The sequence below is a fragment of the Alosa alosa genome, chromosome 4 (genome assembly GCF_017589495.1).
Source record: "Alosa alosa isolate M-15738 ecotype Scorff River chromosome 4, AALO_Geno_1.1, whole genome shotgun sequence".
NCBI lineage: Eukaryota > Metazoa > Chordata > Actinopteri > Clupeiformes > Clupeidae > Alosa > Alosa alosa.
Window position 1 is genome coordinate 4,201,104 of NC_063192.1, and position 22,176 is coordinate 4,223,279.

Here is a 22,176-nt window from a genome sequence, read left to right on the forward strand (position 1 = left end):
AAGGCAATGAGTTACATGAGTATGTGTATGTGTGTATGTATGAACAAAAGTCCCATGACCAGGTGCAAAATTGATCAATACAGGGCGGTAAGGCATACAGCAGCGGCTGAAGTGATAGTGAATGTGTGCACGTGTGTGTGTGTGTGTGTGTGTGTGTGTGTGTGTGTGTGTGTGTGTGTGTGTGTGTGTATATTCTCATATCCATTGCAGCGGTGGCAGAGAACATATATTGCACATTTCCTTGATCTGTTGAGCACATGTGGACACGCATCTTGCCGGTCACCATGGTAACCAGTGCCACCAACACACGGAGGGGATGTCACTGGCCACACCCACTTCCAGTTGTTTAGTGTTCCAACCAAATCAGAGTGAAGGGGCGTGTACATTCATTATGGGTACTTACTGTAGACTCAGACTGCAGTAACCAATCACAACGTCCGCTGGATAGAGAGAGAGGGAGAGACAGGTGCTCTTCCCTTGCTGTCTCTCGCCCTCTCGTCTAAAACCAGGGGAAAGTGGCACATAATGGACCCGGATGGGAGCTGCCGATTCCTCTCCAACCTCCTCCCCCCCCCCCCCCCCCGGCCGTCCCCTCCTCTAGGAGTGGTCTTCAACGAGGGGTCAAGGGTCATTTCTCTCGGAGAACACACACTCCTGCATCACATCGCTGCGTGGCCATGGAAGTCACCACCTCCCAGCTGTCAATCACCGGGTCGTAGCATTCGATGCTGCTCAGGAGCGAGTTTCCGTCATAGCTGAGACACACACACACACACACACACACACACACACACACACACACACACACACACACAGTGTATATTAGTCATTCAGATAAGGGGTATAAAGAAAGCTCAGTGACCATAATACATTTGCTCCTGCAGCTACCCACGGGACACATAACTGAGCATGTCTTTGTGAGTGTGTGTGTGTGTGTGTGTGTGTGTGTGTGTGTGTGTGTGTGTGTGTGTGTGTGTGTGTGCGTGAGAGAGAGGGAGAAAGAGAGATAGAGAGCACATGAACGATGGCGTGCATGATTTGATTTGTGTTTTTGAGACGTACTGAGCACATATTATGTGTGTGTGAGAAAGAGGAGCAGAGTGCATCTATGAAAGTGTGGAAAGTGTGTGTGTGTGTGTGTGTGTATATAATATATATATATATATATATATATATATATATATATATATATATAGTGTATCTGTGTCTGTGTGTGTGTGCGTGTGTTAGAGATGCGCGGATGGGCTATTATTTCAACTGTAACTGCATAACAAAACTTATCATCCATCCGCATCAACGTTTTTTGACCAATTTTCAAACCCGCACCCGCCATCCGCTGGTTGTTTTAATGTATATGGGTGATGCGGCGCTGCTGACGTGAGGCTAGAAAGCTCTTGCCTGTTCTACAAAGACTGATCCAATGCAGCAAATATATTAAAAGGCTAAAGTCCTACATTGGCTATGTTGTAGCCTATCCCCAGAATATCAGCAGCAAACTCAGTCTCTGTCTCACAAAAAAGTCTCCAAATAAAACACACATCGGCCTGTAGCCTACAATTTTATCATTGTAATAAAAAACGCAATTTGGCACATATTTTCAACATGCTGCTATTTAGCCTACTAATTAATGCCTATTGTACTTTATTTTTTGCAAAAAGAAAGAAATCCTTAATAAAATAACAAGTCATTCACATTATACGCTACTTTACGCACTGGTCATGTCAGGGTGACACTATGACAAGCCTGTTCTGAAGACTCCCATTCATTTTGACTGCATGGGAAGAGAGCGCGTCTTTTTCAGACAGACAGCGCAATTCATTTTATACCAGCAGGCCGATTGGACAAACTATGGTGCCTCGATATTAAAGAAACGCAGACTCTACTCATTCCGAAAGTCCACCGCACAACAGTGCAACGTGCATGTTCACATTTTTAGTAACAACTGCCAAACTTGCTTGCTTGCCTTACACATCTAAGTTTTCCGACTATTTTTCTTACCTTCTTTTTTCCACTGTGGATGTTACTGAGCTTGTAGAAGTTTTAACTCTTACGTTCTGAACATCTCGCACTGCCATTGCCCGATGTAATTTCTGAGTCATATCAGTCCATAATCTGACTCTCTTTTAAATGCATATTCCCTGAATGGTAGGCTACAATGACTATGTGTTTTATATATAATATCGAAACAAAATAACCCAGGCAGTCTCATCTATGAGATGTTTAGGCCTCCTCCAATACTGACAGCTGGGCTCATAGGTTGCAGATTTGCTTAGTGGCCTACCAAGGCTCTGCAACGAGACCCGACATGGGAGATGAATCATCGGTCAACTTGCACTGTAGCCTATTCTACTTTCTTATTGCACACTGGAGAGGAAAAATGCTGGTAGGCTACGATAGGCTACTTAATTTACACTTTTTGTTACCTTTAGTGTGTGTGTGTGTGTGTGTGTGCGTGCGTGAGAGGGGTTGCTCAGTGAAACATCGGAATACACCGCAATTCCCCAACACATCTCTGATAGTAGCCTAGGCCTAAACAAAGCAGCATGCATAGAAGCAACTAGGCCAAATAACTGCCTGAGGAAAATTTGACTATTTCAAAGTGTGCTCGTTTTTTTTCGGATGTAGGTAACACAATTTAACAATGTATAGGCTATATTTTTTTTCATTTGATTGGTTCAACCGCCACCCGCCCGAATTTAATTAAAATATTATATTTATTCAAGTCGTCCGCCCGATCAGCGGTTTAACCGCGGAGTCCACGTCTGTAACCGCGAACCGCGCATCTCTAGCGTGCGTGTGTGTGTGTGTGTGTGTGTGTGTGTGTGTGAAATATATATATATATATATATATATATATATATATATATATATATATATATATATATATATATATATATATATATATATATATATATATATATATCTGTGTGTATGCGTGTGTATACATCTGTGTGTATGCATATATCTGTGTGTGTGTGTGTGTGTGTGTGTGTATATATATCTGTGTGCATGCGTGTGTGCATGCGTGTGTATCTATCTGTGTGTATGCATATATCTGTGTGTGTGTGTGTTACCCTGCGATGGCGTAGAGTCTCCCTCTGAGGACGGTGGCCCCCACGTAGCAGCGCGGCGTTGTCATGGGCGCCACGGTGGTCCAGTAGTCGGTGCGGATGTTGTACACCTCCACGGACGACAGGTGGGACGTCCCGTCAAAGCCACCCACCACGTAGATGTGGTCATTCAACAGCGCTACGCCCGCACCTGCACACACACACACAAATAGCTTACCCACCACGTAGATGTGGTCATTCAGCAGGGCTACTCCCGCACTCGTGGCCACACACACACATTTGAGCACACACACACACACGCATATGAGCACACACACACACACATATGAGCACACAAACACACACGCATATGAGCACACACATGTAGATGTGGTCATTCAGCAGATCTATGGCATGCACACACACAGTCTACCCGAGCACTTGGCAGACCTGGGTGTTGTGCTGGTCCAGTGGCCAGTGTGGAACACACACACGCACTACCTGAGCGCTTGGCAGACATGGGTGTGACGCTGGTCCAGTGTCCTGTGTGGGGGTCGTAGCGCTCCACTGAGTTCAGAATGTTCAGCCCATCATATCCACCTGCACACACAGCAACAGGCACACATGTATGTATTTACTTACACACACACAGGCAGTTGTATCCACCTGCACACACAGCAACAGGCACAGTCCCATTATGGGAACACTACTGGAGTCCCTCGATCGATCGATCGATCGATCGATAGATCGATACTTTATTGATCCCCAGGGGAAATTCAAGACTATGGGCACACTACTGGAGTCCCACGTTATGGGCATATTACTAGAGTCCCACGTTCGCTCTGCTCATATCATGTCCCTTGAACTTGACTTCATTGACCTTTAGACACACACGATGCTGTCCTGTCCAGCACGGGAGGATAGGAGGTTAGAATGTGCTTCCGCCCCTTCCACCAGAAATCCATTTCTCATCACCCTAGGTGTGAGTGATCAGGCATGGACAGATAGCTTTTTGGTCAGCCATTAAAACACAAACATTTTCTATCAGCACGGTCTGTTCAGAAACACCCTGACCTACTGCTCAAAGTGGGCAACTGTCCGGATTTGCATGATTCACATGGGTCAGACGGAAAATCCGGCATTAATCGGATAGAATCACATCCTTGATAACCACCACCAGTCTGGCGCCCTCCCTATGTATGTGTATTTGAGTGTGTATGTGTGTGTGTGTGTGTGTGTCCAGCGCTCATACAGAGACAGTAGATGAGGCCGCTGGCCACCACTAGTCTGACTCCCTCCCTGTGTGTGTGAGTGTGTACAGTATGTGAGTGTATGTGTGTGTATGTGTGCGAGTGTCCAGCGCTCATACCGAGACAGTAGATGAGGCCACTGGCCACCACTAGTCTGACTCCCTCCCTGTGTGTGTGTGAGTGAGTATGTGAGTGTGTGGGTGAGTGTGTGGGTGAGTGTGTGTGTGTATGTGAGTGTGTGTGTGTGTATGTGTGTGTGTGTGTCCAGCGCTCATACCGAGACAGTAGATGAGGCCGCTGGCCACCACTAGTCCGGCGCCCTCCCTGGCCGTCTGCATATCTCCAAGCATGCTCCACTGGTCGATGTTGGGGTCGTAACGTTCCATGCTGGTGTGTCTCCGACTGCCGTCAAACCCCCCTGCCACGTAGATCATGTCTGGGGACAGATCACAGATCACACACACACACACACACACACACACACACACACACAGGTAGAGAGATAAATAGGACAGACAGACAGACAGAAAATCACTATGTGTTGTGTAGCAGTGAAATTGCATAACATTCATTTAAACATTTGTTCTCTTTTTTCCTATGTAAGTTTTGACTAGTCTAAGATGATCGTTGCTGCCAAGCAGGAAGCCCTGTTCTCACTCAATAAGCTACACTTCCCACCCAATAAACTACACTTCCAATAAACTACACTTCCCACCCAATAAACTACACTTCCCACCCAGTAGAGTTCCCAGTCTAGACCAGCTACAAGAGTCTCTCCAGCTCATGCAATGCTTCCAGTTTAGTTCCCACCCAATAAACTACACTTCCCACCTAATAAACTACTTCCCAGACAGCTTTAGTTTCCAATCTAACCAGTTAGCTCCTGCTGTTCCTCGATCAGCTCATAGTCTTCCTGGGTAAGTTCCAAGTAATGCCCACTCTGACCCCGCCTCTCCACCCCCTTCACCTCCGAGGGTGGTGGCCCCCGCCAGGCCGCGGCGCACGTTCATGGTTGCCACGGTGTACCAGACGCCGTCCTCGTCCGCCGTGTAGTCCAGACACTCCACTGAGCTGAGCCGCGAGCGGCCGTCATACCCGCCGATCACGTACACGCGGTCGTTAAGGGCAACAGTCGCCACATAGCGCCGCTTCCGGGCGATATTCTGACACATGGGTGAGAAAGTGTGAGTGTGTGAGGAACAGAGGCAGTCACATTGGCACTGAAGTGTGTGTGTGTGTGTGAGTGTGTATGTGAGAGAGACTCACAGGCAGGAAGCTCCACTCCTGTGTCTTGGGGTCGTACTTCTCCACCACGTCTATGGGGGACTGCTGACTGCCAAAGCCTCCAATCACCAGCAGCACTTCTTTAGCCCCTACAGCCAGAGAGGGGGAACACAGGTCACATAGTATAAGCAGTCTGGTCTAGAGGGGGAACACAGGCAGTCTGGTCTAGAGGGGGAACACAGGCAGTCTGGTCTAGAGGGGGAACACAGGCAGTCTGGTCTAGAGGGGGAACACAGGCTACATAGTATGAGCAGTCTGGTCTAGGCGTACAAGTACGAGTTAAAGGTGAGTAGTCTGGTCTAGGCGTGCCTGTGTGTGGGGTTAAAGGTTAAAGATGACAGTCTGACCTAGGCGTGCCTGTGTGCGGGGTCCCTGCATCTCGCTTCTTAACTCAGGACGCAGGTGGAACTTCTTGGCTTCGTCGACCAAATCTCTACAAGGCAGACTGCAGCGAATCAGGGGCTAAAACACACACAGACACACACACACAGAACATGATGTTACACACAGTAAAAAGAATCATTAAGTGTATGTGAGCAAAACCAATGTAAGCGGGTTCCTGTAAAATTATTATGTGGGTGTGGACAACTCACATCATTAAGAGTGCTGCTCAAGCTTGATCTTGATCTGCTAAGGTCATTTATGCATCAGGCACTAGCCTCAACTCGTGTGTGTTTGTGTGTGTGTGTCTGTGTCTGCCGGCAGCACGGTGTGTGTTTGTGTGCCAGATTGGTGGTGTGTGTGTGTGTGTTTGTGTGTGTGAGCAGTTGCTTGCATGAACGTGTCTGTTTGTCTGCACGTGTGTGTGTGTGTGTGTGTGTGTATATAGTTGCTTGCATGAATGAGTCTGTATGTCTGCATGTAAATGTGTGTGTGTGTGTACAGTTGCATGTAAATGTGTGTGTGTGTGTGTGTGTGTGTACAGTTGCATGTAAATGTGTGTGTGTGTGTGTGTGTGTGTGTGTGTGTGTGTGCAGTTGCATGTAAATGTGTGTGTGTGTGTGTGTGTGTGTGTGTGTGTGTGTGTGTGTACAGTTGCATGTAAATGTGTGTGTGTGTGTACAGTTGCATGTAAATGTGTGTGTGTACAGTTGCATGTAAATGTGTGTGTGTGTACAGTTGCATGTAAATGTGTGTGTGTGTGTGTGTGTGTGTGTACAGTTGCATGTAAATGTGTGTGTGTGTGTGTGTGTGTGTGTGTGTGTACAGTTGCATGTAAATGTGTGTGTGTGTACAGTTGCATGTGTGTGTGTGTACAGTTGCATGTAAATGTGTGTGTGTGTGTGTGTACAGTTGCATGTAAATGTGTGTGTGTGTGTGTGTGTGTGTGTACAGTTGCATGTAAATGTGTGTGTGTGTACAGTTGCATGTTAATGTGTGTGTGTGTGTGTGTGTGTACAGTTGCATGTAAATGTGTGTGTGTGTGTGTGTGTGTACAGTTGCATGTAAATGTGTGTGTGTGTGTACAGTTGCATGTTAATGTGTGTGTGTGTGTACAGTTGCATGTAAATGTGTGTGTGTGTGTTTGCAGTTGCATGTAAATGTATGTGTGTTTGTGTGTGTATATAGTTGCTTGCATGGATGCATCTGCCTGGGTGTGAGAGTGTGTGTGTGTGTTTGTACAGTTGCATGTACTGTAAGTGTGTGTGTGTTTGTACAGTTGCATGTACTGTAAGTGTGTGTGTGTGTGTGTGCGTTTGCAGTTGCATGTAAATGTATGTGTGTTTGTGTGTGTATATAGTTGCTTGCATGGATGCATCTGCCTGGGTGTGAGAGTGTGTGTGTGTGTTTGTACAGTTGCATGTACTGTAAGTGTGTGTGTGTGTGTTTGTACAGTTGCATGTACTGTAAGTGTGTGTGTGTGTGTTTGTACAGTTGCATGTACTGTAAGTGTGTGTGTGTGTGTGTACAGTTGCATGTAAGTGTGTGTGTGTATATATAGTTGCTTCATGGACGCGTCTGTATGTGTGTGTGTGTGTGTGTATAGCTGCTTGCATTAATCTGTCTGTATGTCTGCACGTACAACCCCAAAACAGCAAAAGTTGGGATGTTGTTTAAAATGTGAATAAAAACAGAATGTAATAATCTGCAAATCTCTTGCAAAAAGGACACAGACAACATATCAAATGTTGAAAATGGAAATACATGTTAATTTTGAATTTCATACCAGCAACATGTTTCAAAAAAATTTGGGATAGGAGTAACAAAATGCTGGAAAAGTTGTGTAATGATAAATAAAACAAAAGGAGGAATATTTCACAACTAATTAGGGTAACTGGCAACACGATTGAGTATGAAAAAGAGCATCCCAGAGAGGCAGGGTCTATTAGAAGTAAAGATGTAGGGGTATTGATCACTCTGAGTAAACTTGTGTTCACAATGATGAAACAATGTCATTTTAATGCTTCTTAAGATGCAATTGTGAAGTATTTAGGGAGTTAGTCATCTACAGGACATAATATTATTACGGTAAAATATTCAGAGAATCTAAAGAAATCTTTCCAAACAAGGGAAAGAGCTAAAAAACAAATTGGATGGCTGTTGTATTTTGGACCTAAGCTTGTTTAAAATGGACTGAGGTAACATGAAAAAAAGTTCCTGTGGTTAGACCAATCAAAATTTGGCATTCTTTTTGGAAATCATGGACTCATCTGGGCTAAAGAGGAGAGGACCTATCCAAGTATCCAACCTATCCAACTTGTTTTAGTGCTTAGTCCAAAAACCCAACATCTGTGACTGTGGAGTAGCATTAGTGCCTACAGCATGGGCATATTGTACATTTGGCAAAGCACAATCAATTCTGAATGATGTATACAGGTTTTGAGCAACATATACTGCCATTCAGGCAATGTCTTTTCCAGGGAAGACTTTGAATAATTCAGGAAACCAATGCCATGACATGAATTCTGCACATATTTAAACAGCATTTCTCCATAGATGAAAAGTCCAGGTGCTAAAATGGCCTATCTGCAGTCCAGATTTGTCAAATTAGGGGCATAACAGAATGAAAAACATGACTAAGAAAACCCCATACTGTTGAGCAACTGAAATCGTGTATTGGGGAGTAATGGGACAACATTTCACTCTCAAAACTCTAGCAACTGGTCTCCTCAGTTCCTAAACATAATTTTGTTAAAGATAGATAGATAGATACTTTATTGATCCCCAGGGGAAATTCAAGGTCTCAGCAGCAGCATACATACATACAACACAAACACATTCTTTAACAGCAGAAAGAGTAATTAAAGTATATAATATAAAATCACAACTAAGCAGTAAGGATAGTAGAAGATAAAGAATATGCTAAATATACTAAAATACAAATTATACTAACACTTAATACAATATATAAAAATATACTAAAATACAAATTACAAAAATACAAATTATACTAACACTTAATCTAAATCAATTCTAAAAACAGTATCCACATAGTGGTGATTAATAAATCAGAGGCGCTTGCAATGACTGAGGCAGGGACTGAGCCTGTGATTCTCTGTGCATAGTAAGGTATGGTAAGGTGCTCTAAGGTGCTCTGTGTGAATGAGTGTCATGGTGGTAGTGCAATGGTGATAGTGGTCATGGTGATAGTGCAAATGAGTAAGTCAATAGTGCAACAATGCAGAAATAAAGTAAAGTAAAGTCTATATATTTAACTATTTAAGAAAATGTATAAGTGTGGCCACAGTTCGGCTGTGGCATGGAGGGGGGGTTATGCATATGTGCTAATGTGCTAATATAGCATGCAAACGGTGAGGCATAAAGACAGTGGGACAAGTGGCTAGTGGACAGACCGTACCAAACATGGAGGGGGTGAAGAGGCAGACAGACTATGCAGAGAAGTCCATCTCTCCTCTTCCCTTAAGTGAGGCATTGAACAGTTCAATGGCCCTGGGGACAAATGACTTTCTCAGTCTGTCAGTTGTGCAAGGCAGTGAGCGAAGTCTCCAGCTGATCAGGCTCTTCTGCTTAACAATTCACCCCTTGCAGACACGTGACTTAAGTCACGTGACGGCTCCATGCTGGACGACAAAAAGATAGGAGACGGACGGCAAATTACATTATGTCATAACGATTATGATGAACTGAACACCATTACTATAACATCTTTGTAGTTCAATGTATTGCTGTTTGGGGTCTGATAGTCAATGAAAGATGCCAGTGGTGTTGTTAGATGAAATGGGTCATGATCGCAAATGTAAAGTTATTAAAACTGGTGGTAACAGCAAGTGGAGATAATGTTACGTTAGGCTACTGTAATTAACATTATGGTAAATGAACACCCATAAGTATTTCTAGACTAAAATATTGCAAAGCGATTTGGTTACTTTATTTGTCTTGCTTTTATCAGTTGTAACATAGTCAAAACGTTAAGAATGTCATAACAGAACATGAAATAATAACTTAGCTGCCACACTTAGAAGCTAGCTATTCTAGCTAACGTGTATCGTAGCTCATAGTGCTAGGGCTAATGTAACTCGTCAGTTTGTACGTTGCCCAGCGAATAAACTTACTTCTTAGGCCTACATGTCTTAAGTTAAAGAATGGAAAGAAATAGGAAATTTAAAAAAAACTTGAACGGTATTATCTGTTTACATTCAGATCTTGCCAAAGACTTTGCCTAAGTGCTGCCGTCCTGTTCAGAGTCTATGGTTGCTATAGCAACCGCTGCTGTGCTTCATACACTGAGGAGATAAGCATGCAATTGTGGTTGAAATACTCCCGAAACACAAAGAAAACAAACCAAAATATATCTATGCAAGAACATGGGATGTTGTTGTATTCCAAACAATAAGCCAACAGTCGGGAAGGGGGCATTACTACGGTTAAATCTCACTATAATCTCCTAGCTGTGCGATATGTCCCATTACAACCCATTGATTTGATTCGTGTTCTTGCCGTCCACTAGGCTATTTTGCTGTGGCGCGAACAAAACGTGACGTCACTTGCAAGGGGTCAATAGTGCTGTGGAGTGGGTGACACTCATTGTCCAAGATGTTGATCAGTTTGTTCAGGGTCCTTTTGTCAGATAGTGAAGTGATGCACTCCAGTTCAGCTCCCACCACAGAGCCAGCTTTCCTTACCAGCCTGTCAATTAGCCCCACATCCTTCTTCCTTGTGCTTCCTCCCCAGCATACTACTGCATAGAAGAGGGCGCTGGCAACAACAGACTGGTAGAACATCCTGAGGAGCTTACTGCACACATTGAAGGACCCAAGAGCCTCCTCAGGACGCATACAGCCTGCTCTGCCCTTTCTTGTAGAGTGCATCAGTGTTGGCTGACCAGTCCAGTTTATTGTCCAGGTGGAGACCCAGATATTGTAGGTGCTAACCACCTCCACATTGACCCCATCAATGTGGACTGGTAGCAGAGTGGGCTTAGACCTCAAGGAAATCCACCACCATCTCCTTGGTCTTTGAAGTGTTAAGTTGAAGATGATTGAGTTTGCACCATTGCACAAAGTCCTCCACCAGGCTCCTGTACTCCTCCTCCTGCCCGTTCCTGATACACCCCACAATTGCAGTATCATCAGAAAACTTCTGCATGTGGCATGACTCGGTGTTGTAGCAGAAGTCAGATGTGTACAGGGTGAACAGGACTGGAGAGAGCACAGTTCCCTGTGGCGCTCCGGTGCTGCAGATCACAGTGTCAGAGAGACAGTTCTTCAGTCTGACGAACTGTGCATAAAAGTTCTTCAGTTTGATTCTGTGCATAAATGAAGAGGTGAAGCAGCACAGTGGTAAAACATGCTACCATTCCAACTTTTGAAACATGTTGCTGGCATCAAATTCAAAATTAACATATATTTTCCATGAAATAGTCCACTTTTTCATTTTCAACATTCAATACGTTGTCTACGTCCTTTTTGCTGCTAAATATGGGTTTACGAGACTTGTATATTATCATTCTGTTTTTATTAGCATTTTACACATCCCAACTTTCTGTTTTGGAGTTGTGTGTGTGTGTGTGTGTGTGTGTGTGTGTGTGTGTGTGTGTGTGTGTGTACAGTTGCTTGCATGAACGCGTCTGTCTGCACGTAAGTGTGTGTGTGTGTGTGTGTGTGTGTCTTACCTCAGCGTCGATAACGTCGGTAATGTAGCGTGGTGTGAGTAGTGGCATTCGGACGTGTTCTAGCATGTGAGGCAGGTAGGGCTCTCTCTCCTTACGGTTGTGTTTCACCCAGTTAATCACAGCCTCAAACACCGGCTCCTCTGAATCCACCTACACACACACACACACACACACACACACTGCAGTATCCCTTAACGTTTTTTCTTAACTAAAGAAACAATTTAAGGTATTATTCTGTGCAACACCCTTAAATAAACCCCTTACCTAAGGAGAAATTAAGCCTTAAGGGTCATACTTCAGGGGAAAAACTTAAGGTGTTTTGTGTTTACCCTCGCAGTGGCACCACCATGCGTGCGTGTGAAAAAAGTCCCGTCTGAAACACTGTCACGCGGCGCAGCATTCCAAGCGTTGTGTAATCAAATACACCGGTATGGCGGTATATTAAAAATTCATATCATAACGAAAATATACACCGGTATACAGTGTGAACCGGTATACTGCCCAGCACTACGGCTGCACCTATACACACACACACACACAGGTTTACCCAGTAAATCACAGCCTCAAACACTGGTTCCTCAGAGTCCACACACACACACATAGAGGCACACAATCAGACAGACTGATACACACACACACGGTAAACCTGGTACTATATTTGGCTCTGACTTTCTTTACTGTAGCTCTTTTTGCCTCAACATTCCCACCTTCACAGGTCACAGAAACACACACACACACACTTCAACAGGTTTACCCAGTTAATTACAGCCTCAAACACTGGTTCCTCAGAGTCCACACACACACACACACACACACACAGGCTGATACACATACAAGAGGTACACAATCAGACAGACTGATGCACGCACGCACGCACGTACGGTAAACCTGGTGCTATGTTTGGCTCTGACTGTCTTTACTGTAGCTCTTTCTTGTCTCAACATTCCCACCCTAGGTCACAGAAACACACACACACACACTTTAATACACACACACTTAAACACACACACACACTTAAACACACAAACACTTCAACACACACACACTTTAATACACACACACGCAGGTACACAATCAGACAGACTGATGATGATTAAGGTGTTGGCTGATAACAGGTCCTGCCATATCCGTGACTACTTCTAACAAGCGGGGGTATCTGGGGGTGGACTGACATAAGCTCTCTCTTCCAGTAATCATTAGCTTGCTTTTGTGCTTTTTGTCTGACTCTGCGAGTGTGTGTGTGTGACAGTAAACACAATTTTTCTATGTGTGATATACACACACTCTGGGGACATAGGAGGTCTTGCAGGAGGGTGTGTGTGTGTGTGTGTGTGTGTGTGTGTGTAGATGGAAGATGATTAAATGAGATTATATTTATTAATCTACAAGTTTAAACTGGCAGCATTTTCATCTCAAACCACAAATTACTGCAGTGATGAAAGAACACACACACACTCATATAGAGGGAGAGCAGCTTCACAGAAGAGAACCTCTGACGGCAAATTTGAGAAAAAGTTGGTAAACCACCCTTCTTACCTAATTTGAGGATGCTGATTCTGAATATTTTGTTTACCAAGCTCAATTCTGAGTTCTAAGCCGCATAATCAGCATTTTAACATAAAATAGCGATTGTTTTTGCTTATTTTTCCCTAAATTGGGTTGATTTCAAAAGTAAATCACTAAAACCAAATAAAAGTGTTCTCTAAATACATGTTTGAGCATTAAAGAACACATACTATAGTTTATTAACATATTTAATGGGAACATGATTACAGTTAACATGTAATAAACTCGGAAATTCAAATCAAAACACAAGCATATTTTTATTGCTAACATAGAGAGTATGGGTTTAATGCATTTCATCACAATAACAAGTTGCACAGATAACCTTCAACTCAGATATATCCTACAGTAGCCTAGGCTACATATGAACTTAGATAGCAGGAATAAGCCTAATGCAGAACTGCATCTACCGTTAGCAACAACCGAGAAGTAAAAAACATTTTACTTCTAGTAACACTGGATTTGGTATGTGTGCTTGCCTCCATACTAGAGCTTGATAATGTGCTCTTCTTATATGCCATTGAGCTGCATCACTTGTTGGTGGTAGAGCCTCCGATCCTCGACTAATTATGCTAATTAGCAAGCCTAAAACTTAAAATTGAGCTAGGTAAACAAAATATTTGAATTCAGCACCTTCAAATTGTGTGAAATAACCCCTTTACCGACTTTTTCTGAACGTTTGTTAGCTATCTGCTCTCCCACTAATATATACACACACAGCAGCCTCCTCTATTAACCCTTTACTTACTCCACAGCATGAACTCCTCCTCGTGTACACACACACACACACACAGACACACACAGACACACACAGACACACACAGACACGTTACCTGGATCTCATCACACTTGATGAGCTTCTCCACCTCGTTCTGGCAGAGCAGCATAAACTCCTCGTGCTGCACCACCTCGGAGAAGTGCTTCTGGGAGAAGAGCTCGGCCGCCTGCATCAGGTCCAGGCAGTTGTGCATCTCTGCAAAATCCCGGATGCCCAGGCAGTTCGTCGGGTCCAGCTGGCTGTTCAGGAAGTCGCAGCACGCCCTCTTGACCCCTGCGAGAGGTCAGAGAGGTCAGCCGATTCTCACCAGCTAACGACTGGACACGCCACACACATCACCCTCACTAGTTAACTACTGGACAATCCACACACACACATCCCTCTCACCAGCTAACGTCTGGACACGCCACACACACACACACATCCCTCTCACCAGCTAACGACTGGACACGCCACACACACACACACACACACACACATCCCTCTCACCAGCTGACTGGATACGCCACACACACACACACACACATCCCTCTCACTAGCTAACGACTGGACACGCAACACACGCACACACATCCCTCTCACCAGCTAACGACTGGACACGCCACACACATCCCTCTCACCAGCTAACGACTGGACACGCTACACACACACACACAACCCTCTCACTAGTTAGCAACCCCTGAGCTGCACAGTAGAAGAGTGGGCTACAGCTCAGCTCCTCTCCACTAGCCCGCTGGGTACTGACACAGGCCCGGCCCTGGACCCTCATCTGGCCCTGATGTGGCCCAGCCCTGGCCCTGGCCCTCATCCAGTTCTGATCCGGTTCTGATCAAATGTAAAACCTTCGTTTACAAAGAAGACGTGCTGTACTAAGGCATGATTGTCCAGTTACTGATACAGTATGACTTTACATACAGTGCTACTTTAGGGCTACTCATTCTATACCATCTGGTACGGTAGGCACTAGCATGATCGCAGAGTACAGAACATGAATTATGTATGGGATAACGGACGCCGAGGTGTCTTGTTATACCGAATTAATGGATGAGGGCGGAGGCAAAGAACTCCCCGATGCACGCAGCCTCTGGCAAAGTCCATTAATTCTGTATAACAGGACACCTCGAAGGCTGTTATCCCGCTTATCACCGTGTTGCCACTATAGGCAACAGTCATGCCTTTATAGAAAGCAAAGAAAACACGGGGTTCCGTTTACAAAGAAGCCGACTTGTTGTACAAGGCCCTATAACAGCGATAGCATGGACAGTTAGATTGTTTACAGTGGATTCCATTGTTGCGAAGCCTGGCTCAACAGTCGTCCTACTATGGTTGTTATAGTAACCATTCATAAGCATTGATATGGAACGGTGATTAAACTTTTTTTACCAGATCTACTTCATAGGTGTCCTGTTATTCAGAATTAATAGCCACCCCACCAGCCAATCAGAAAAGAGTATTTCTTCTCTCCGGATGATAAGACGTGATCAACACTACTGGTCTGTTTAACATTTACATCTCACAGAATGATTTTGATTGTTCTTCAGTAGGTTGTTATGGCAACAAAAGCTGCTCTCAGGCGAAGATTCTAGTCATCTCAACTTAACTCTGGTACAGATCAATAAGTGCAGTCATGCTCTGGCACAGTACAAGTGAACCCACGTTAGTCTTGTCCTCGTTCGCGGATCGTCCTGGCACACTGTTACAGGCCCACAGAGGGAGGTCCCATGGTGTGAACAGAGACACAAGGCTACTCTAACAGGAAGTGAGGGGTCTGACTGTGGGGGGCCATTTCCTGTCTCTGCAGAAGACTCCCACCTATCTGATCATCTGCCCAGAGCAGACCTCACATGGGCTGCAACATCTACTTCCGCTCTCAGTGTGTGTGTGTGTGTGTGTGTGTTAGAGTGCGGATCGGGCCGCAAATTTCTGTCCGAACCCGGCCCGCGTCCGACAGAGTTGCGTCCGAACCAGACAGGCATTTTCATTTTTATGTCCGAGCCCGACGCGGATGATGCCTCAGTTATTCCCATGCTAATGTAGCCTGGGTGTTCCCATGCTGCCTTGCGCGCAATTTGATTCACGCTGCTAAGGCAGCCTGGAGACCATGGAGCAAATTTTCGCCTGAGATAGGGACCCAATCACAGAACAGGGGGGAAAGCAAGACGATTATGAGCTATGCACAGACGCATTTGATAGACATCCGTGGCACCCAATAAACGGATCTGGGCATTTTTTTCAAATACGAGAAAATGAACGTTTGGTTCCCAGACCACGTCTCATTGAGAAGTGGTGGCGCTAGCCAGGCTAATGCTAGTGATTAAACGTTCACGTTTGTGGATAGCCTGTCTTTTTAGCCCATTAAACGGAATAGACAACAAATTGTCTACAGAATTAGATGAGCGTGCACGCACGCAGGTCACACACAGCGCACATTAACACAAGAGGCCCAAGCAAGCATTGCCTATTGAAATAGAATTATTGTCTTACCATTGACGAAAAGTTTTAAAAATGAACTGCAACAGTCGTTGAAACTACAGTGCCTCTGTCACTGATCCATATGCAGCATCGACGTTAATTGGGGCAACTCGAGGAAATCCTCATCCAGTTGAACGAGACGACCTTATAGCCTACCGGTAGCCTATGTCTTTACCACAGTATGCAACGCAAATAATCTTAAAATCTCCTGATAGGCTAACAACTTTTTTTTAACGTCACCCAAGACTGTGCTTATGTGCATATGTGCGAGATGTGCATAACCATTTGTTTATGTAGTCGTGACAACGCGTGTGCATTTCAGGCGGCATGCCTGAAATGCGTTGTCACGATAAACAAATCTTGCACACAGGAAGAAAGCTATTAGGTCTTTTTTACATTTTACTTTATTCTCAAAAAACAAACGTTTGCCTCATGTAAAGCAGACCTGTTGGTTACCCAACATAATAAGGAATTTAAATGTAAAGCTTCCAATGCATATCGCCCCCATGTGTCCGAACCCGACTACAATTTCTAAATTTTTGTCCGAACCTGGGTAGCCACACTCTAGTTTGTGTGTGTGTGTGGTTAAAATAGGAGGCTGAAAGTTTAGATATAAGTGTATGTAGGCACTGATAAGTGAGTATGTGTGTCTGTGTGAACCAGTAAGCTGCTGCTACAGCTCAGGAGTGGGGGAGTATGTGCAAATATTTGAGAGTGAATGAGTGTGGTTTTCTCTTTGAAATAACAGCAGACATGCCAGGGCATCAGAGGGGTGTGTGTGTGTGAGTGTGTGTGTGAGTGAGTGAGTGAGTGAATGAATGAATGAGAGAGAGATTATTATTTATGAATATGGGTGGGAGTGTGTGTGAATATGTGTGTGTGTGTGGGAGAGAGGGAGAGAGAGAGAGAGAGAGAGAGAGAGAGAGAGAGAGAGAGAGAGAGAGAGAGAGAGAAAGATTTATGAATGTGTGTGAGTTTTTGTGTGGTTACCCTTTGAAGCTGCAGCAGAGATGATGCAAAGGGAAGTGTGTGTGTGTGTGTGTGTGTGTATATTTTCACCTTTCAGCTGCAGAAGACAGGCTGCAGGCAGGAGCTCCTGCACATTCTCCACGGTAACCAGTACGGTCTCAGTGTACACAAAGTCCAGCAGGATCTCCATGGTGGACGCAGTCAGGCCCTGGATGTCCACAAATGACTTCCCTTTCTCCGAGAGCTGCGGGGAAAGGACAGAGGCACACAGCACATTACAACACAGCACAACTCAGAAGAGAAGACCCCCTCACACACACCAACTGCTCCACAACCGTGCCACATACGGGCTGGACTAATTCCTGGTCTGAAGTGAACCTAGCATCTGTGTGTGTGTGTTGAGTGTGTGTGTGTGCAGCAGGACACCCTCAGCGCTCATGAGCACCCCCTAGTGGTGTGTGGTCAGTTCTGTCCTTACAGGGCGCTCACACCCTCCCCTATTGGCATGGCATCAAACACATGGTGTCACCCACTCACTCACACTCACACTCACACTCACACACACACACACACACACACACACACACACACACACACGTCTGAGTGGCAGCTGGAGACCCTGCGGAGCACAGTGTGCTCTCATCCTGCAGGCTGCAATGACAGAGACTGGCACCAAGATTAGAACATGGCTTAATGTTGACCTTCTGGGCGTTTATTAGCAGGAAGACAACACATTTGCAGACATCTGGCCCATGTAGCTACTTTACTGTTCCAAAACGGTAGCGTTGATGTTCACAGGGGCCCCAGCGTTTTCCAGTGGCAGCGGCTTCATTCTGGGCAGGTGTGCTGCTGAGGGCTTTACTCTGTCCAGGTGTCTTCAGTCACTGCGCCATCACACCGTGAGTCACAGAGGAACCAGCACACACAGACACAGCCTGGGTCACGGTCGGAGTGGCACGCACTTTGGGAGGAGAACTGAGGCTTCTTCAGAACTACTGCAGTCGTGGCCCACTGGTTAGCACTCTGGACTTGTAACCGGAGGGTTGCCGGTTTGAGCCCCGAGCAGTGGGCCGCAGCTGAAGTGCCCTTGAGCAAGGCACCTAACCCCTCACTGCTCCCCGAGCGCCGCCGTTGAAGCAGGCAGCTCACTGCGCCGGGATTAGTGTGTGCTTTACCTCACTGTGTGTTCACTGTGTGCTGTTTGTGTTTCACTAATTCACCGATTGGGTTAAATGCAGAGACCAAATTTCCCTCACGGGATCAAAAAAGTATATATACTTATATACAGTCAATGTGATGGGTTGCACCACAGCAAAGACTTCCATGGCATCAGAATGCAGAAGCGCCCATTTAAACTGGGCTGCTGTACCAGCACAAGATATGATTCCTATGATGCAACATCTGATTTAATTTATTTGGTTTGCTTGTGTATATCTGAAAGAAAGTATAGAGGCATAGAGGGAGTGAGAGGGGGATAGAAAGAGCATGCAAGAGAGAGGGAGAAAGAAAGAGGGGGAGAGAGGAGTGATTTTGACCGTGAGAAAGAGGGAGATGGAGAACAACAGACTCTGAGAAAGAGAATGAGTGTGTGTGTGTGAGAGAGTGTGTGTGTGAGAGAGAGTGTGTGTGTGAGAGAGAGAGTGTGTGAGAGAGAGAGAGTGTGAGAGAGAGAGAGTGTGTGTGTGAGAGAGAGAGTGTGTGTGTGTGAGAGAGAGAGCGTGTGTGTGTGTGTGCGTATGAGAGAGTGTGTGTGTGTGTGTGCGTATGAGAGAGTGTGTGTGTGTGTGTGTGTGTGTGTGCGCATGGGACTTACCTCGCTGGTGAACATGGCACAGAAGTAGTCGCTGCAGGCTGCCAGGACAATGCGGTGAGCAGGGAAGTCGGCGCTGTCGACGCGCAGCGTGATGTCACACAGCGTGTTACTCTTCCGCAGCGAATTCATGGCGTTCAGGATAGACTTGGCATGAGAGTTGGTCATGATGTCTTTGGGCGCCATGGCGATAGCTGGTGGGCTCGCCAGGGTGCTGGAGGATCTCAGCAGGACAGGAGGGAAACAGCGAACCAAGCAGTCAATGAGGAACCGGCCTCCGCTCACCTACAGGAGGGAGCAAAACACTGTGATGACTGAGTCACCACACTCCAACAGCAGGTCCCATACGGCCCTGTTACAGCACCACACACACACACACACACACACACACAGGACTGAGTCAGCCTCAGCGTATCTGGGTCACAGCAGTAAACAGAGCTAGCAGCGTCACCCTCATAGTGTGTTCACCCTCTTTGCTTGTTCTCCATACCGCTCAGCCTGGAACAACATCCAAGCCACTACCGCACAGCTGTGTTAAGAAGTACCATCAAACACTGGCAGTCCATTCTTAGTGCCAGACACGTAAACACCAAACAAGTATTTGCCTGTCTGTTCGTTCTATTGTTCCGCCCGCCCACCCAGCAGAACTGAAATTCGGTGCCAACCTTACATCATGACTACTGCAGCTTGTGTCACGGAGTGGTTTGACTCGTATTGTCTGCAGACGGAGGGAAGAATTGGTAGAGGAACCAGACGCGAATGACAGATTCATGACTACGTTGACATGCACACCATATTCCGATTAAGGTCCATACTCTGGATAAGGCAATATTGAGTCGCACAGTAGCAATGTCGTTATTCCAGAAGCTCTACGACACCGGTGTGCGTGTCTGGAGTAACGTCAACAGTTAGGGGCACAAGCTAGCAGTCCTAGCTGGCAAGGCACACCACACACGCGTAGGCTGTGAAGTTATCTAACTGGGCTGGCAAAAGCACAGACATCCTGACTTGGTAGATAAGTGTAAAGGACATATTCACACATGTGACCCCTACCACAAAAATATATTTAACATTTAACCACCTGTGCTATGCTACTGTCGTCACCATGCTACCTTTACAACAACACTGCCTGGAGTTAGCATGTTTAGCTAGGATAACTGGCTAGCTAGTTGGCTGTGAGCAAATCGCATGCAGCTAAACAAGTCACTGTGTACAGATGAAATCGTAAAAATGTCCACTCTACTAGTGTTATTAGCTGAGCAATATCGCTGCAGCATATCTTGTAGTTTTAGTATGATGACCCACCCGCTAATTACGGTGAAGACGCTCAGGGATTTGGTGCTACTCTTGCCCACGATGGCGCTTCATATTCCAGCAAGACCCCTTCACTTCAGCAGCTGTTTGTCGGACGGTCAGGCTGACTACTAGGGACAGTCAGCTACTAGTGCTTGCCAGGATGTGAGAGAAACAAATGTCAACCTCTGTACAACTCTCGCTTGTATAGCAGAAAAGGTGTATCCTTTGGTTTGGCTAACACACATCCACGAGAGTCTGGCAGAGGCACAGCGAGCTACTCTCAAGGAAAACACACACCAACGTCATCAGCAGCGCGCTTGCGACAAGAACGCGCACGGCGTTCCTTCCCATCGAAAAGAAACATTGTTGCAAAGTCACTAAAACAAACAACTCCAAAGGAAAACATGGAATGTTCAGAATGAATGACAAGTTATTTATCGAATGTTAAAAGAAATAAAGTATTTATTTCACTAATACCTCATGCATTAAATGCAAAGTCTTCAATATGTTGGACTATTTCCTCAGAGGTGGAGAAGTCCAGCTTCAGAGAGTAAAAGTCCAACCATGTATTGGTTCTACCTATGCACTTAGCACAGGTGATTTCACCAATTAGCTGCGCCACCCATAGATAGTGGAAAGTTAGATACCGCATTGGGCTCCAGAATGTACGTACATAGCGATCACTGTGGGCAACGATCACTGGAGGCCAATGGAGAAACAGGTGTCACTGATAGCAAGTGTTGCCCATAGACAGTAAGGTCAGGTAAGTTAGGTGTTTGCCCCCAACAAAATGGCGGCCGCGTTCACGTATGGCTCCTAATATAATTCGACGGACATTATGGTATCTAGCTTTCTAATATCTATGGCTCTACCCGGCCTGTGAATAACCTGATGAATGCCCCCCCGCGCAAAACCACAGCACAGTCCATCATTAGTGCACCTCCTCCTCTATTCTCCTTTTCCTTCAGGGCAACACCTCCTCCTCCTCCTCTACTCCTTTCCTCTTGAGCAACACCTCTGCTCTCCTGCTCCTCTCTTTCCTGTATGGTAATGCCTCATCTGGCTACTTCTCAGCTCACTCATAAAGGGCCGTGGTTAGCTAGTATCATAGCCAGCTTTGATGACGACATACACCCTTCAAAACAACTCAGGAAAAGGACTGCTACAAACTACATGCTAAATAGTAAATAATCTAACTTTACAATTTATACATCGTCACTGAGTTGGAAATAACTAAGAGATTCAATCTCAGTCCATCACTTCTGTGTGACACCCATATGTTTACAAGGACAATATTACAATATTAACCCAATTAAGGCAATAGAATTTTCTGATTGCCTTAACCCCAATAAGGTCATAGTCGGAATAAGCAAAACAAGTAATCAATTTAAGACTAGGAGTTTTCCGATCTTAGTCACATTGAGGTGTGTTGTATACATCTTAATTGCATTATCATGTCCTATCAGAATTTCCAGTGCAGACACCTTTACAGAATCAATTGTCTTTGCTAGTAATAATCAGACTATACGGTGTTACACGTAAACAGGAATATGAATGGAATATTCCATTAACAACTCGTCAATAGTCGAAATATTAATGACCATGTAAACAGAGTCACTGTTTCTCTTAAA

At 45.3% G+C, this 22,176-nt stretch overlaps 1 protein-coding gene across 3 annotated transcripts; it reads right to left on the minus strand.

The window, feature by feature from the left end:
- Positions 1-583: 583 nt before the first annotated feature.
- Positions 584-21,385, minus strand: LOC125293129 (kelch-like protein 12). Of its 3 annotated transcripts, none has more exons than XM_048240823.1 (12): positions 21,023-21,385; positions 19,253-19,534; positions 17,530-17,683; positions 14,054-14,271; positions 11,658-11,807; positions 5,932-6,046; positions 5,567-5,673; positions 5,268-5,463; positions 4,578-4,736; positions 3,552-3,650; positions 3,075-3,261; positions 584-755 (listed from the first exon to the last, which is right to left on the minus strand). In XM_048240823.1, the coding sequence occupies exons 1-12, from the start codon at positions 21,029-21,031 to the stop codon at positions 629-631; spliced, it is 1,803 nt and encodes a 600-aa protein (XP_048096780.1). In that variant the 5' UTR covers positions 21,032-21,385; the 3' UTR covers positions 584-628. The 3 variants fall into 3 exon arrangements, with proteins under 3 accessions (XP_048096780.1, XP_048096781.1, XP_048096779.1); XM_048240824.1 differs by lacking the exon at positions 21,023-21,385 and adding an exon at positions 20,555-20,856; XM_048240822.1 differs by lacking the exon at positions 21,023-21,385 and adding an exon at positions 19,920-20,134.
- Positions 21,386-22,176: the final 791 nt, after the last annotated feature.